At 48.4% G+C, this 14,477-nt stretch overlaps 1 protein-coding gene across 1 annotated transcript in view; it reads left to right on the forward strand.

Moving 5' to 3' along the window:
* Positions 1–12,294, forward strand: part of LOC131918763 (uncharacterized) — a 168,831-nt gene extending 156,537 nt beyond the window's left edge. Inside the window, 5 exon segments of the mRNA XM_059272965.1 lie at positions 2,746–2,793; positions 2,796–2,858; positions 9,263–9,390; positions 11,604–11,725; positions 11,811–12,294. Coding sequence (XP_059128948.1) covers positions 2,746–2,793; positions 2,796–2,858; positions 9,263–9,390; positions 11,604–11,725; positions 11,811–11,856 — 407 coding nt within the window. The 3' untranslated portion in view covers positions 11,857–12,294.
* Positions 12,295–14,477: the final 2,183 nt, after the last annotated feature.

Below are 14,477 nucleotides of genomic sequence, written 5' to 3' on the forward strand. Positions count from 1 at the left end.
GAGAGGCAGAGGCAGGCGGATCTCTGTGAGTTCGAGGCTAGCCTGGTCTACAGAGCGAGATCCAGGACTGCATAGAGGAAACCCTGTCTTGAAAAGGAAACAAACACCCCCCCCTCAATCCCACTGCCTTGCCCTTTGCTCCCCAGCGGGCCACTGAAGGGAGGGAGGTTCCTTTGGCTCACAGTCGGAGGGGACACAGCCCATCGCGGCAGAGAAGGCGAAGGCGGCTGAAGTGTTAGGGCTGCTGGTGACCTCGGCTTCCCCATCAGGAAGCAGAGAGGGGCTGAGAAGCAGAACCAGACTATCAAACATGACTCCCGTGACCTACTTCCTTAAAGTTCCAGAACCTTCTAAAACACAAGCTGGGCATCACGCATTTAAACACGCGAGCCTATGTGAGAACTTCCACGTTCAGACGATAATCCTACATTAATTCTTATTTAGTGACTGTTGTTAATTATTTAGTGGCAGAGATTCTGAAGGCAGTAAAATAAATATTTTCAGGTTTTTCTTAATAAGCACACATGTCCGTCAAAACTGCTGGCTCTTTCTGAACTACCTCCTCCCCCCACCCACCCACAGCCCTTGTGTCCCTGGGTTTTTCCACCCCAAGTGGCAATTCTCAGCCAGTAAAAGGCCACCAAGATAGCCCACCCCACCCCCCCACCCCCGGCCATGGCCAGCAGTGGCTTCTTTGGCCTGTCCCTAACCTCCACCTCCAGGGATGACTAATAACTGACAACACCCCTTGCCTGTTCTGTGCCTGGAAAGGTCACTTAGGCCGTAGGCCTTGGAACCATACCCCAAGCTGTAACTGGGTGGGTGACTTTGACACTCGTTGTGGCTTTTCTGTGTTAGTTTCTACGTCAGTGCAAAGGAGACAGCATGCTCATGTACTTACTTCATAGGTTGGGAGGGAAGATGAGAAGCTCAAATCCTGGAACAGGGACTGAGAGCCAGCTTTCAGTGGGGCTTAGTGTTTACGGTCGTGATGGGACCGTGAATGGAAGGCAAGCCTCAGAAACACATAGATAGACCTGGACTCAGCCCTCTCATTGACCGAGTGAGTGATTTTGGCCAAGGCGTGGTATACAAGGAGGGTCCTTAGTAAGCCTGCCTCTTCCCTCTGCTGGTACCTCTCAGATTTCCTGAGCCCTGACTTGGCTGGGGAACTCCTGCTACGCTTCTTCCAGCCCTCCACCCCTGGAGTATGAGGGCCAGAAACTCACAGGTAGCATTCACAGGGCTATGGACCTACTTTACATGACAACACCCTGCTAACCTGAAGCTCTGATGAGCTACTGAGATCTGAACTACATTTGGGGGAACCCCACACACAGGGTCAGCTTATGGCCACAGTTACTGGTATGGAGGACTTTCTGTTTAGATTTAAAACACACAAGACCATATTTTTAAGTTTTCCCTAGAGGTGGGCTGGGGGTGTATGTCAGCTCACAGAGGGCTGGCCTGGCGCGCATGAAGCCTTGAGTTGGACCCATAGCACCGTTTAGACCACACATGACTGTGATCCGGCACTTGGGGAGCAGATGCAGAATCAGGAGTTTGAAGCCAGCCTAGGCTACATGAGATCCTGTCTCCAAAAGACAGACAGACAGACACACACACACATACACACACACACACACACACACACAGAGAGAGAGAGAGAGAGAGAGAGAGAGAGAGAGAGAGAGAGAGAGAGTCAGACAGAAAGGAGAGAGATTACCATAAACTTGATGGTTGACAAAAACATTTATTTATCACACTTAAGTCTGAAAATGAGGTCTTACCCAGATTGGTTTTCCTTTCAGAGGCTGTAAGAACAAAATCTGTCCCGTGTCCCCTCCTCGTTTCAGACGGTGGCTGGTAACGCTCGGATCCCTCCCTTCGGAGGTCCAGCCCTCCAGTTTCTGCTTGTCCTGTGGTGCCACTGTTGTCATAGCTCAAAACAATCAGGGGCTTGATTTCGAAATGCCTGTGATTTGTGCAGATGAGGGACACTTTGGACCCTTCCCTGGCCTGGCCAGGGGATGCTAGGTCACTGTGCAAGGGGAGAGCTGGCCAGGGAAATGTTATGTCTGCAGGAAGTAGGACTCTTCTCAGACATGAGGGGTGTGCTCAGGACCTTGCCAGCAAAGGCCAAGCCGTGATGCAGATCTGGAAGAGGGTCCCTCTTTCCTCTGCTTAACTGTCCAGGGGCTGTGAGCTGGGCTCGAACTTCCCTTTATCCATCCAGTGGAAAAGAAAAATGTTAAAAGCAGTGGGTAAAGGCTCTTGCCTACAGATTTGATGACCCGACTTTGATCCATCGGAGCCACATGGGTAAAAGAAAGAACCAGTTCCCACAAGTTGTCCTCTGACTCCCACACAGGCACCCTGGCATGCAGGTGACAGACAGACACATGGACACACAGATACCAATAGGTAAATAGATTAAAAAAGAAAAAAAAGCAAATTTGTCTTTAAGGAAAGCATAAAGTTGTAAATGAGCTCCTAGCAATTATAAAGCAAGGATTCCATGGATGGACTCTGGTCTTCTTTATTAATTTAGTTTACTTTAGCTGTTCATTCTCAGGAGGACAAACTTAGGCCTGCGTTCAGCCTGTGTGGGACTCTGAAGACCAACTGCTCATCACGGGGTAACCTTGGACCCCACTCTCCCTCAAAAGTCGCCCTGAGCCGAGGGAACTGAAGAAAGCACCGTGAAGTCTTCCCGCTTGCCTCCCTCTCTCCTCAGATGAGAAGCCCGGCTTGCTCGGGAGCGCAGTGTGAAGCTAGATGCCTTCCGACGTGTGCGGAGCTCGAGAGTCAGCTTCATGACACGGAGCAGTCATCTCCCCAACTGGGCTCCCCAAGGGGTAAGCACACCCTCCTCTGGCTAGAATCACCCAGTCTTGGGGCATGAGTCAAAGAGGGGCCTTCATGACTCCAAGATCCAAGGCCAGGAGTGGGCTGTCCATGAATGTGGACCGAATGAATAACATATGGATAAAAACAAAACCAAAACCAAAAGAACTACTTCTCTGATTTGCACGAAGTTATCTACTTAGTTCATTCAGTCCCAGCTGTAAAATACCCCCTGAAGAACGTTAAGCGTCGCATTGCTTGTTGGAGCATCTCAATGATTTGTGGTACCAGTGACCACATTTCTAAGGTGTTATTCATGAAGTACACTATGATTGTTGGGTGCTGGGAGCTCAGGGGCTTCTGTGAAGATGTCCATCAGAGTAGCCCTCTGGACAATGTAGACAGTGGGCAGCATGGAGTCAGACTCCAGAACCACTCTGAACTGGCTTCCTCCCCTGTAAGGTGAGTACTGAATACATTCCAGATTGGTCAGAACCATCACCAAATGATGGTGACCATGCTGCGGTCATCGCCAGCTGTAGCATAGATTGGTCGAGTGTGCAGGCTTCTGAGGGGACCACCAGACCCCTGTCACTGCTGGCTGTGTGACTTTAAGTAGGTTAACTGACCTCCGCCACAGTAAAATGCGAATGCCTCCCTCCCAGGCTTGTCCTACACATTAATGGAAGAACACGCATCTGACGCTTCGGGTCATCTTTCGTCAGTAATTGAGCAAGATGGGTACTGCAGTTTCATGCATGTGTTTAGTTCTTTATCTGTGTTTCCTTTTGGCTGCTTGCCAACATGAATGAGCTGAGAGAATGCAGTCTTTCAGAAGCAGGCACAGTCAGGGGAGTTGAGGCTTTCTAAGAGCACAGCTGGACTTGTCCCTGAAACCCATGGGTCCTCCTCCGTGCCTCCGTGCTCGCCGTGACCTTGCAGCGGCCTTTGGTGTCCCTGCCATTACCTAACTATCCCTGCTGCACCAGCCTAAGACGGAGCCCTGTTGTGACCACTGCTACCGACCAATTCCACATGCCTTCTGCTATGGACCTTTCTTTCTCTTCCTTCCCTCTACTTCTCTCCAAAAGATGTCTTTGTAATCCATCTGGGGAATGTCTCCCCGAGAGCTGCCATCCAGGACCCTCAGTAGCTGCACATTTATGGAGAAGAGCCAGAATGAGGTTCTCAGGAGGTCTCTCCTTTCTAAGATTGAGTTGGGTGGGGGGAGCTCTTTTCTAGTAGAAGTTACTCCAGGCTTCGGGTCTAGCAGATCCCCTCCACAATGTGTGTCTGGGTCTGTGGCACCCCACACATAGGCAAAAAACCCGAGAATTGAATCTTTAAAACTGTGCTTTATTCACGGAGCCAGTCATCTGAGAAGATAGAGAACTAACACGGTAGAGATCTGTCTTCGGTCTCATCAGGGCCAGTGGATTACATCGGGGGGGGGGGGGGGTGGTGGGGGGGGGGGGGGGGGGAGCAAAGGCAGCCAATCACTGCAAAGTTTCCCCTTGCCCCTCTGGTCAGGTGATCGGTCTTGCCTTTGAGGTCTGTGGTGTGGGTACTTTTTTCCTTGTTTCCTCTCTGCAGGAGGCAGGTTCACAGACACAAAGGCCAGCAAGTCTTGCCTACTTAGATTGAAGGTTAACTCAGAACAAACAAACCATTGACAGTGTGCACCCAGAGATTCCTTCCTGCAGAATGGACGTGCAAATGTGCTCTTGAAGCAGGCAGGCGTAGGGACCTGGCATCCCTCCTCCTCCTCCAATAATTCACTTACAGCCTAGCCACTTTACCTGCATGTTCTGTGCACACACCCCTCTTCAAACAATTTCCCTAGCAGCCTCAGACCTCCTCCTACATGAGACTACACATACAGTAATGATTCTCCACCCCTAGCAACAATCAAATGCTAAGAGTTTCTATTTGATTGTGTTTCAATATATTCCGGTATGAGACAGGCCGATTCAGTGGGTGCATGCACAGTAAGTCAATTGCGCCCTCAAAGTCAACTTTTAGGGAGATTACACATCACCTTATGCTTATGCAATCGGGTGTGCATGTGATGATAAGATGATAAGATGATGGGAAAGGATGATTCATAATAGGAGAAATGATTATATGAGCTAATCTATCAGTCAAAATAGACAACCATCCAGTCTATGCTCCTTAAGAACCAGCCTCCTCCTTCTCTTGAGCCCTCTAAGAGGAAACCTTAGACAGTAATTGGGGCCTTGGGGGTGACCTCACTTATTTGGCTGGCTGTCAGTTTTAACAGGGGACCCCTCTCTCGTCTGTGCATCGCCTTGTTTGGAATAAAGCTGTCTTGCTACTTTCGAAAATCTGTGTCCTCCCCTATTCCAATCCTTCCAAAAAGAGCCCAAGGACCTGGAACTTCCTGGTCCTGAATTCCCGCCACAGGTCGGGTGTGGTTTGGCTGTGTGAGGGGGTAGTCCTTACAGTGCAAGGCAGAGGGGTGGGTAGAACCCTTAAGGGGTTGAGCTTAGCCTGGAGATCCCTTGGTCACTGTGGCGCAGCCCCAGGTAGTTCCTGTGGAGCCCCTTGCTACCTGGGGGTTGGGTGTCACGTTTGTGGCTTGCTGAGAGAAGAATCTGAAAAGAGACTCAGAAAGATGAAGGAACATTTTGTTTGAACTTGAGAGGAAAATGGCAACCGGGCTTATAAGCAGTCCATCTCAGCAACAGCTGAGGAAGGTCATGGAGGGGAGAGAGCCTTCCGAGTCAGGGTCCAAGGACGCAGACATTCTCAGCAGCGGAGGTCAGGAAGCTGTGTATGTGTGTGGCTGGTATTCGGGAGAAAGAGTAAGGCTGTCCAGAGTATGGGGGAGGCATGCTAGGATTTTGGCCAACAAAGAAGAGATTAAAAGGAAGGAAAACAAAGTTCTGGGTTTTTTTAGTTAGAACTTAGAAAAGCAGGCAGGCTGAGTGTGAAGATTTATAAGAACTGCACTGGAGGAGTGGTCGCTGGTGTGTGTAAGCAGACAGGTCTTCCCACGGAGGTAAGGATTCCTACTGTCTACTTAGCATGTCTGTCCTGAAGGGTGGCCTTCTGGCCAGCTGGCTGGCAGACCCATTAAGTTTAATTCTTAAGGGAAAAGACAATACAGCGTATACTTGGGGGTAGCTTTAGAATGGCATTTCTCCAGCCATGGGTGGAGGAAGAACTCAGGTCCTATTGTTTTGACCAGGGGGAAGTATTTTCCTCTACTAGGGCCTCAGCAAAGCCCATCACCTTCTCACATGGTGACTGAAATCTTAAGGATGGACAAAACTGATTACAAGATGCGATCCATTTTCAGTGGCCTCCAAGCCTCCTAATGTCATCCAGCTACCTAGCAAAGTGAAGCCTCATGAGAGCTTTGGAAGAGCAAACCTGGCCCCGGACTCCCTCTCTGGCTTCAGCTCCCTGTTTCCTATGCTGTCTTTCCCTCCCTGAGTGTGATTCAGCAAGGCTGGACAGTTGAGCGCCCATCTACCTCACCCGCCCCTCCCCACCTCACCCGCCCCTCCCCACCTCACCCGCCCCTCTCCACCTCACCCATTCCTCCCCATCACACCCACCCTCCCCACCACACCCACCCTCCCCACCACACCCACTCTCCCCACCTCACCCGCCCCTCCCCACCTCACCCACCCTCCCCACCTCACCCGCCCCTCCCCACCACACCCACTCTCCCTCCCCACCTCACCCTCCCTCCCCACCACACCCGCCCCTCCCCACCTCACCCACCCTCCCCACCTCACCCACTCTCCCTCCCCACCTCACCCTCCCTCCCCACCTCACCCACCCTCCCCACCACACCCGCCCCTCCCCACCACACCCACTCTCCCTCCCCACCACACCCACTCTCCCTCCCCACCACACCCACTCTCCCTCCCCACCACACCCACTCTCCCCACCTCACCCGCCCCTCCCCACCTCACCCACCCACCCTCCCCACCACACCCACTCTCCCTCCCCATCACACCCACCCTCCCCACCACACCCACTCTCCCTCCCCACCACACCCGCCCCTCCCCACCACACCCACTCTCCCTCCCCACCACACCCACTCTCCCCACCTCACCCGCCCCTCCCCACCTCACCCACCCTCCCACCCTCCCCATCTCCTGATATGGACTTTGATCCTCTAGAACTATGAACCAAATCCATCTCTCTTCTTTACAGTGTTAGCCTGCCTCTAGTATTTCATTCTAGCCACGGAAACTAGACTAATCACAGTGTCCCTTTCCCTTCCTGGGCCGTCCCAGTGGACAGGACCCCTTCTACTCCACCTTCTCAGGAGTCTGAGCAGTCCCTTCCTTCCTGTCTCCACACTCGTATTTCCTGTTGGTTGAAGATCCTTGATGACAGTTCTCTAGGGTGTATCACTCAGAAGGTACCTTGCAACTAACAATTGTGTATCCATCATGTATGAGTCAAGACCATAAAATCTACTGAAATAGAAGCCTTCATTGAAGCTGGGTTGACGGCTGTGATCCTGGCCTACAGCCCCAGAGCTCAGGGTGTCCCAGCACCAAAGGCAGGAAGGACCAAGAGTGAGATCAGGCCAGTCTGAGCCACACAAAACAACAGCCAAACGAACTTGAACAAACCACCTCTCGGGACCAGACATTTCTTCTGCTACTAGCCAGCCCCTTCCTGCTCATAGTCAAGCTTCTTAAAAGAGTTACCTGTAATCACTCTTGTTCCCTTTACCTAATTCACTCTACAGCTCACATCCATCAGGGAGGGGGGGACAGGGACACACAGAGAGAACACTGTGGTTGCTAATTTTAACGGTTTAGAGATGCTTTCTAATCAACTACTGTGAGTCTTCTACCAGAGGGATTCCAGACAGCTCGTGAGTTGCCATTCTCAATGTGCGACTTCTACTTCGTGGGTCAAAATGGCTGCTTAAGCTTTCCAGCCAACAGGAAGTAAGAAAACTAAGCGTTCACTGCTCTCTTAAAGGGCACTTCCTGGAAGTTACCTAGGACCCTCTAGAGTCTATCTCATTAGCTGACGGTTTAGCCCAGAAGACTAGAGTATCTAGCTTTTACTGCAGGACGCTGAATGTATGACAAGATGTTGGGGGCTCTATTACTAAGGAAGCAAGGGAAGGCATTTAGGGACCAAGTATAGGTCTCTGCCATGTCACCAACCATCTGCTTTTCAATGGCCACCTCTTCACTGCCACTGATCTTGCCAGCTCACAGAGTCCGGTGTCTCTATGTGGATGGGCATTGCCAAGTTCTCATTATTTCCCTCAGTAGTACCCTCCTCCGCAGCATTTGAAGCAGATGATCTCGTACTTCCAAGCTGCCTTTTCTGCTTGCTTTCATGCCATTGACTCTTGGGGCAGTCCTCTAGCCAACCTTTAACGAACAGAGCCGTTCCGAGCTGTGTCTGACCTCTTCTCACATTGTTTCTGAGTGATGAGAGCCCCAGATCCCATGGCTTTACTCCTTCTTTGCCAAGTCTACATCTGCAGCTCAAAACTGTCCTCTGGGGCTGGAAAGATGGCTCAGTGGTTAAGGGCACTGGCTGTTACTCCAGAGGACCTGGGGTTCAATTCCCAGCACCCACATGGCAGCTCATAACTGCGTGTAACTCCAGTTTCAGGGGATCCGACACCGTCACACAGACATCCATGCAGAAAAAACACGAATGCACATGAAATAAATAAATTATATTAAAAAACAAACAAACTGTCCTCTGTGCTCTAGACCCGAATATCCAATGTCTACTGGTTGACTGCCTCTGCTCCAGTCTCTGGGTTACATGTTCAACAGGTGAATTAGGATCATCTTCAACTCCTTCCCCGATCTGACTCCTTTGGGAGAGAGGTGTTGTCTCAGCAAATGGTATTGACAAATAACCCATTGAGCTGGGCAGTGGTGGTGACTCACACCTTTAATCCCAGCCCTCGGGAGGCAGAGGCAGGTGGATCTCTGTGAGTTCGAGGCCAGCCTGGGCTACAGAGTGAGTTCCAGGAAAGGCTCCAAAGCTACACAGAGAAATCCTGTCTCAAAAAAACAAAACAAAACAAAACAAAACAAAACAAAAAAAAAGAAAAAAGAAAAGAAGAAAAAGAAAAGAAAGAAAGAAAAATGACACACACACAAGAAAAACAGTTATCTGAGTCAGAACCTGAATGCTATTCTTCCTTATCTGTGAGTCTGGTTAACCACATCCTATTAATGAGAATAAACCTCGGTCTACTCACATTTACCTCTCAGAGATCAAATCTCCCATGATCTCCTTTTCTCTCGGTCATGTCATCCCCTGGCAAAAAAGTGACATCTTCACTTAAACTACATGTTTAAGTTCTAAAAGTTTATAAGTTACATCTGGCTCTGTACACTGCAACCAGAGATCTACTTTATTTTCTTTATTTGTTTCTTTTTAGGGTTTATATCCCAGACCCACTGCTCCCTAAACTCTGCGTCAGCATTGTCCAGATGTTCTCACCAACGTTTTCCAAGGACTGATCTTCTGGGCAGTAAAATGACAGGAAGGATTCAAAGACCGAAGACTGTGAGCGATGTTAAGCTTGCGTAGACATAGGAAACAATGAAGTCATGTACACCCGGTATTACAAGTCTAGGGTGATTTCAAGCTTACATTAGAAAAATTCTACATCCGAATGTTAGCTAGGTAGTTTGGATCTGTCTTACACAGTTCTAGTGTTGAATTAAGCCCGAGGACACCTTCTGGATTACAACTCACTCAATGGCTCTGGGAATCAGTACCAGACAGAGCCTTGCTGTATTCTCTTTGAGTTTTTTTTTAATCATCTACAGTAATTATTAGTATCCCCCTGCCTCCATCTTTTATTGATTGATTGATTGGTTTGGCATGTGTATGTCCTATACATATCTGCGCATGTTCCAGCATGTGTGTATGGAGGTCAGGGGACAAACTGAAGGAGTCAGTTCTCTCTTTCCACCACATTTGTTCAGGCCATCAAGCTTGGCAGCGAGCACCTTTACCTGCTGCGCCCTCTCATGGATCCCCAGACTTTCCTTGTGTTGTGTGGATTGACAGAGCGATTCTGCAACTGGCGGTGTAGTTCTGGATGGAAGTTCATTGCAGCATTTAAAACATACAGTGAAGGAAGGGTAGGAAGAAGGTGGGAGTCAGTGAGGCCTTACCCAATCAGAGCCATGCTACTGTGAGCCATGCTACTGTGAGCTATGCTACTGTGGGCCGTGCTACTGTGGGCCGCGCTACTTTGGGCCGCGCTACTTTGGGCCGCGCTACTGTGAGCTATGCTACTGTGGGCCACGCTACTTTGGGCCGCGCTACTGTGAGCTATGCTACTGTGGGCCACGCTACTGTGAGCCATGCTACTGTGGTTACCACACACTCCACTCCTCAGTCTGTGCAGTCATCTTTCCCTAAAATGTGAAATTCTAGTAGTTGTCCTTCAACGTTCATGAGGAGTTGGTTCCAGGACCCTCATGGGTCCCAAAGTCCACCGGTGCTTCAGTCCCTTACATAAAATAGTGTAGCATTTGCATATGATCTACACACCATCTCCTATATACTTTAAAACACCCCTTGATTACTTATAATATTTAAACAATGTAAATAACTGTTATATCACTTAGGGAATGTTGACAGAGAAAAAGTCTGTACATGCAGTACAAAATGGATCTATTTCGAATATTCTTGATCTGTGGTTGGTTGAGTCCAGGAATACAGCATGGAAAAAAAATCAGTATATATATATATATATATATATATATATATATATATATATATTTTTGTAAAGGCCTTTTACAAAAGAGAAGATCGTTGTGTGTTTAGGAAAATGAGACATTTCACGATTCAGCCTGTCTTCATGTCACTTCTGAAAGCTCTGAGTACTTTGGTGGTGTCGCTGGTCATAGCCTTTGTGGTTCAAGAGGCTGAGCAGCTAAGTGCATCAGTGGAGACCCACTGTGTGTGAGAAACCTGTCAGGGCAATAGACTAGGGCTAATTGTTGGTTGGCTATTGCCAAATAAACCCTACTAAGATACTAAGATGAACCACGGAATAAACTAAATACCCGACGGTGAAGTATCTTGTGGTTCCATGAGCATGGGTACAGAAGGGGTCCCCAAGCAGAAAACATGAGGGCAGGCCACAGAGAGAGTGAGTTTGAGCCTCTTCAAGCCTACCTGTGGTGTGACTTCCTAAGCAGGGGTAGGAGACAGGGCAGAGAAACATGGACGGGCGGGGGTGTACACATGACTGCGGTATATACACAGACGATTCTCTGCAATCACATGCAGTGCTGACACAAAGACAGAATGCTAAGGAGTGTGTTGGTTGTTCCAGGCTGGCACGTCTTCTCTTCCTCACCTGGAATGCCTTTCACTGGTGGACTCGTCCTTGACCAGTTCCCTTTATGACCAGAAGGGCCACGGCAGGCTGCCTCCAGACAGAAGCAGTGATGTTAGCCTCAGCGCCCCTCACTAAGTTATAAGAACCCTTCGCCAGCAGGGCAGTGGTGGCGCACGCCTTTAATTCCAGCCCTGGGGTGGTGGTGGGGTTTGCAGAGACAGGCAGATCTCTGTGAGTTTGAGGCCAGCCTGATTTACAGAGCGAGTTCCAGGACAGCCAGAGCTACACAGAGAGACCTTGACTAAAAAAAAAAAAAAAAAAAAAAAAAAAAAAAAAAAAAAAAAGAAAAGAAAAGAAAAAGAAAAAAAATCCTTTGCCAACTTAAAAAAAAAATAGCCTTATCAACTTGATATTACAGGTACCAATTAAGCACAAAAAAAGGACTGATGAGGGTTTTCTACCCAATGTGGTGGAAAATGTCCAACTTACAACTTTTCAAGTCCAAACAGCTCCATCCGGGATTTCATTCAGACCTGACAGGTAATCTTTTTGTGTGTGTCATTTTATTTCTGTGTGCATTTAGATGGATAAAGATGACTTCAGCTCTATTAACCTTTTCATCTAGCTTTTCTTCTAGGCATGTGGCAGACAATATTGAAGAACTGAGATGAATTCATCTCGAGTGTCCAGATGAAGCCAGATTTGGTCCGAGATCTGAAAACATTCACACACTGGTTTGCGTCCTACAAGCTCTTTCCGGTTCCTGGCTGTCCAGCCGTCTCTCAGCTTCAGTTTTGAGTAACAAGGTAGACAGGGTGGTCCAAGACAGAGGGCCTTGATGCTGAGCTGTCCTTACTAAGAAGTGAACACCCAGGCCTAGGGCTGGCTCGTTTGTTAAGAGTGCTGGCCGCTCTTAGGACCCCTGTTCAGTTCCAGCTCCCACATGGCAGCCTCACAGTTATCTGTAACTCTAGTTCCAGGGGATCTGATGCCCTCTTCTGGCCTCTGTGGGTACTGGGCATGCAGGTGGTACACATACATACATGCAGGCAAACATACACATAAAATAAAAATAAATCTTTACATGTTATTAAAAAACATTACAGTTCAGTAAAAATTCATTCAAGCAAATTTCAAAGCATTTTTTATTTTACTTAAATGTATCATCCTTTCTTAAGTCTTTTTATTTCTTCCTGCAAATGCTAAAATTCTTAGCTTTATACATCTTTTTATAAAAAGAAGATTTATTTTATTTTATGTGTATGAGTGTTTTGCATGCATGTATGTATGAGCACATTCATGCCTGGTACCAGAAAAGTCAGAAGGGGTCATCAGATTCCCTGGGACTGAAGTCATAGATGGCTGGGGTTCTAGGAATCAAACCTGGGTTCTCTGCAAGGGAAGTGCTCTTAACCACTGAGCTAATTCTCCAGTCCACTTTAGTAAAGTCTTAATCCAATTCCTTTCCTTGTTCAGACTAGAAAATCTATCTTGGGTAAGAGATGAATGGATCAAAATAGACCAAAGAAATGTATTTACATGTGTGTCTATACATTGCCATAGTCGGATCTTAAATGTCTCCCAAAGGCCCACCATGCTGATAAGATTTTTGTCAAGCTGACTCATGCTAGCATCATTTGGAACAAGGGACAAACAATTGAAGAACTGCCTCCATTGGATTAGCCTATGGGCATATCTATAGGGCACTGTCTTGATTACCGATGGATGTGGAAGAATCTAAGCCCATTGTGAGCAGTGCCACCCCTCAGGAGGTGGTCCTGGATTGCGTAAAAGAGCAGTCTGAGCAAGCCATGGGAAGCTAACCAGTAACCAGTATTCCTCTGATTTAAGTTCCTGCCTTGACTTCCCTCAAGGAAGGTCTGTAACCTGTAAGCCAATAAATGGCTTCTTCCCCAAGTTATTTTAGTCAGTGCTTTAACAAAACACCAGAGAGGCAAACTAAGGTGGCCACTCTCTAGGGAACTGAGCTACCCATTTTCTACTCTGTCAAAAACAAAATTAAAAATGGACGGATTTGTACAGGCTTCGAAGGAGCAGAGGGTAACAGAGGAAAAGTTCCAACAACTTGTAGCAGGGTGACCGCAAGAGTGTGTTTCAGGCTACTTCAAAGATGGGTGCAGTTGCTGAAGAGATTAGCATCAATAAAAAGAAGCTACATGGCTAGCCATATATGTGGATGCTTGGTCACTGGGAAGCAGAACTCTGAAAGGATTTGGATTAGGTGGTGTGGCCTTGTGGAGCATGCCACCATACTTCTGGCCATGATGAGAATGGACTAAGCCTCTGAAGCTGTAAGTCAGCCCCAATAAAGGCTTTCCTTTACAAGAGTTACCATGTCATGGTGTCTCTTCACAGCAGCAGAGTTATGACCAAGAAGGTGGTAAGGCTGACTAAGCATTCACGTGTTGCTTCTATGTGAATGCTATGGATCTAAACTAGGTTCTCACACTTGCTCTTGTACAGTGCTCACCTGTAATCCCAATGCCACGAGGAGGGGACAGGAGGATCCCAGGAACTCATGGGTCAGCCAGTCTAGCCAATCAGTGAAGGTCCAAACTCACTGAGAGATCCTGTCTCAAAAAATAAGTGGAGAATAATTGAAAAAGACATCTGAGATTGACCTCTGGCCTCCATACATACACAAACATACACATAACACACACACACACACACACACACACACACACACACACACACACACACAAAGAAGCAGTACTGTGGAATGTCATGAAGAGACACCATGACCACGGCAGCTCTTATAAAGGAAAGTATTTAACTGGGGCTGGCTTACAGTTTCAGAGATTTAGTCCATTGTTGTAGAGAGCTGTGCACAGCCGCGCCACAAAGATGGCGCCGGCGTCCGGCTTCCGCCTTTCCGATGGCGGGTGTTCTCTGGGATAAACAACTCCTTATTTGGCTTGGGTGTGGAATCTGGCTTGCTTGCGTATGTCTGACCCTATCAGCATTGTCCACGTGGCACTACGGGGTTGATTGCCCAGTGGCTATAAAGGGCGTGGGCTGGCTTTCCCCAGAGAGAGAAGATGGCTTTCCCCGGGGTCAGAAGATTGTTCAAGGTTCCTGAATAAATGGCAGAAAGAAGAGCTCGGTGTTGTGTCTTCCTTGCTGGTCGAGGTGGTCACAACACATTGTCATCATGGCAGGGAGCAGGGTAGCATGCAGGCAGATGTGGTGGTGGAGAAGTAGCTGAGAGTTCTACATCCAGATCCGTAGACAGCAGGAACAGAGCAACTCTGGGCTTGGCATGGGCTTC

Source organism: Peromyscus eremicus, chromosome 8b (genome assembly GCF_949786415.1).
Source record: "Peromyscus eremicus chromosome 8b, PerEre_H2_v1, whole genome shotgun sequence".
Classification (NCBI taxonomy): domain Eukaryota; kingdom Metazoa; phylum Chordata; class Mammalia; order Rodentia; family Cricetidae; genus Peromyscus; species Peromyscus eremicus.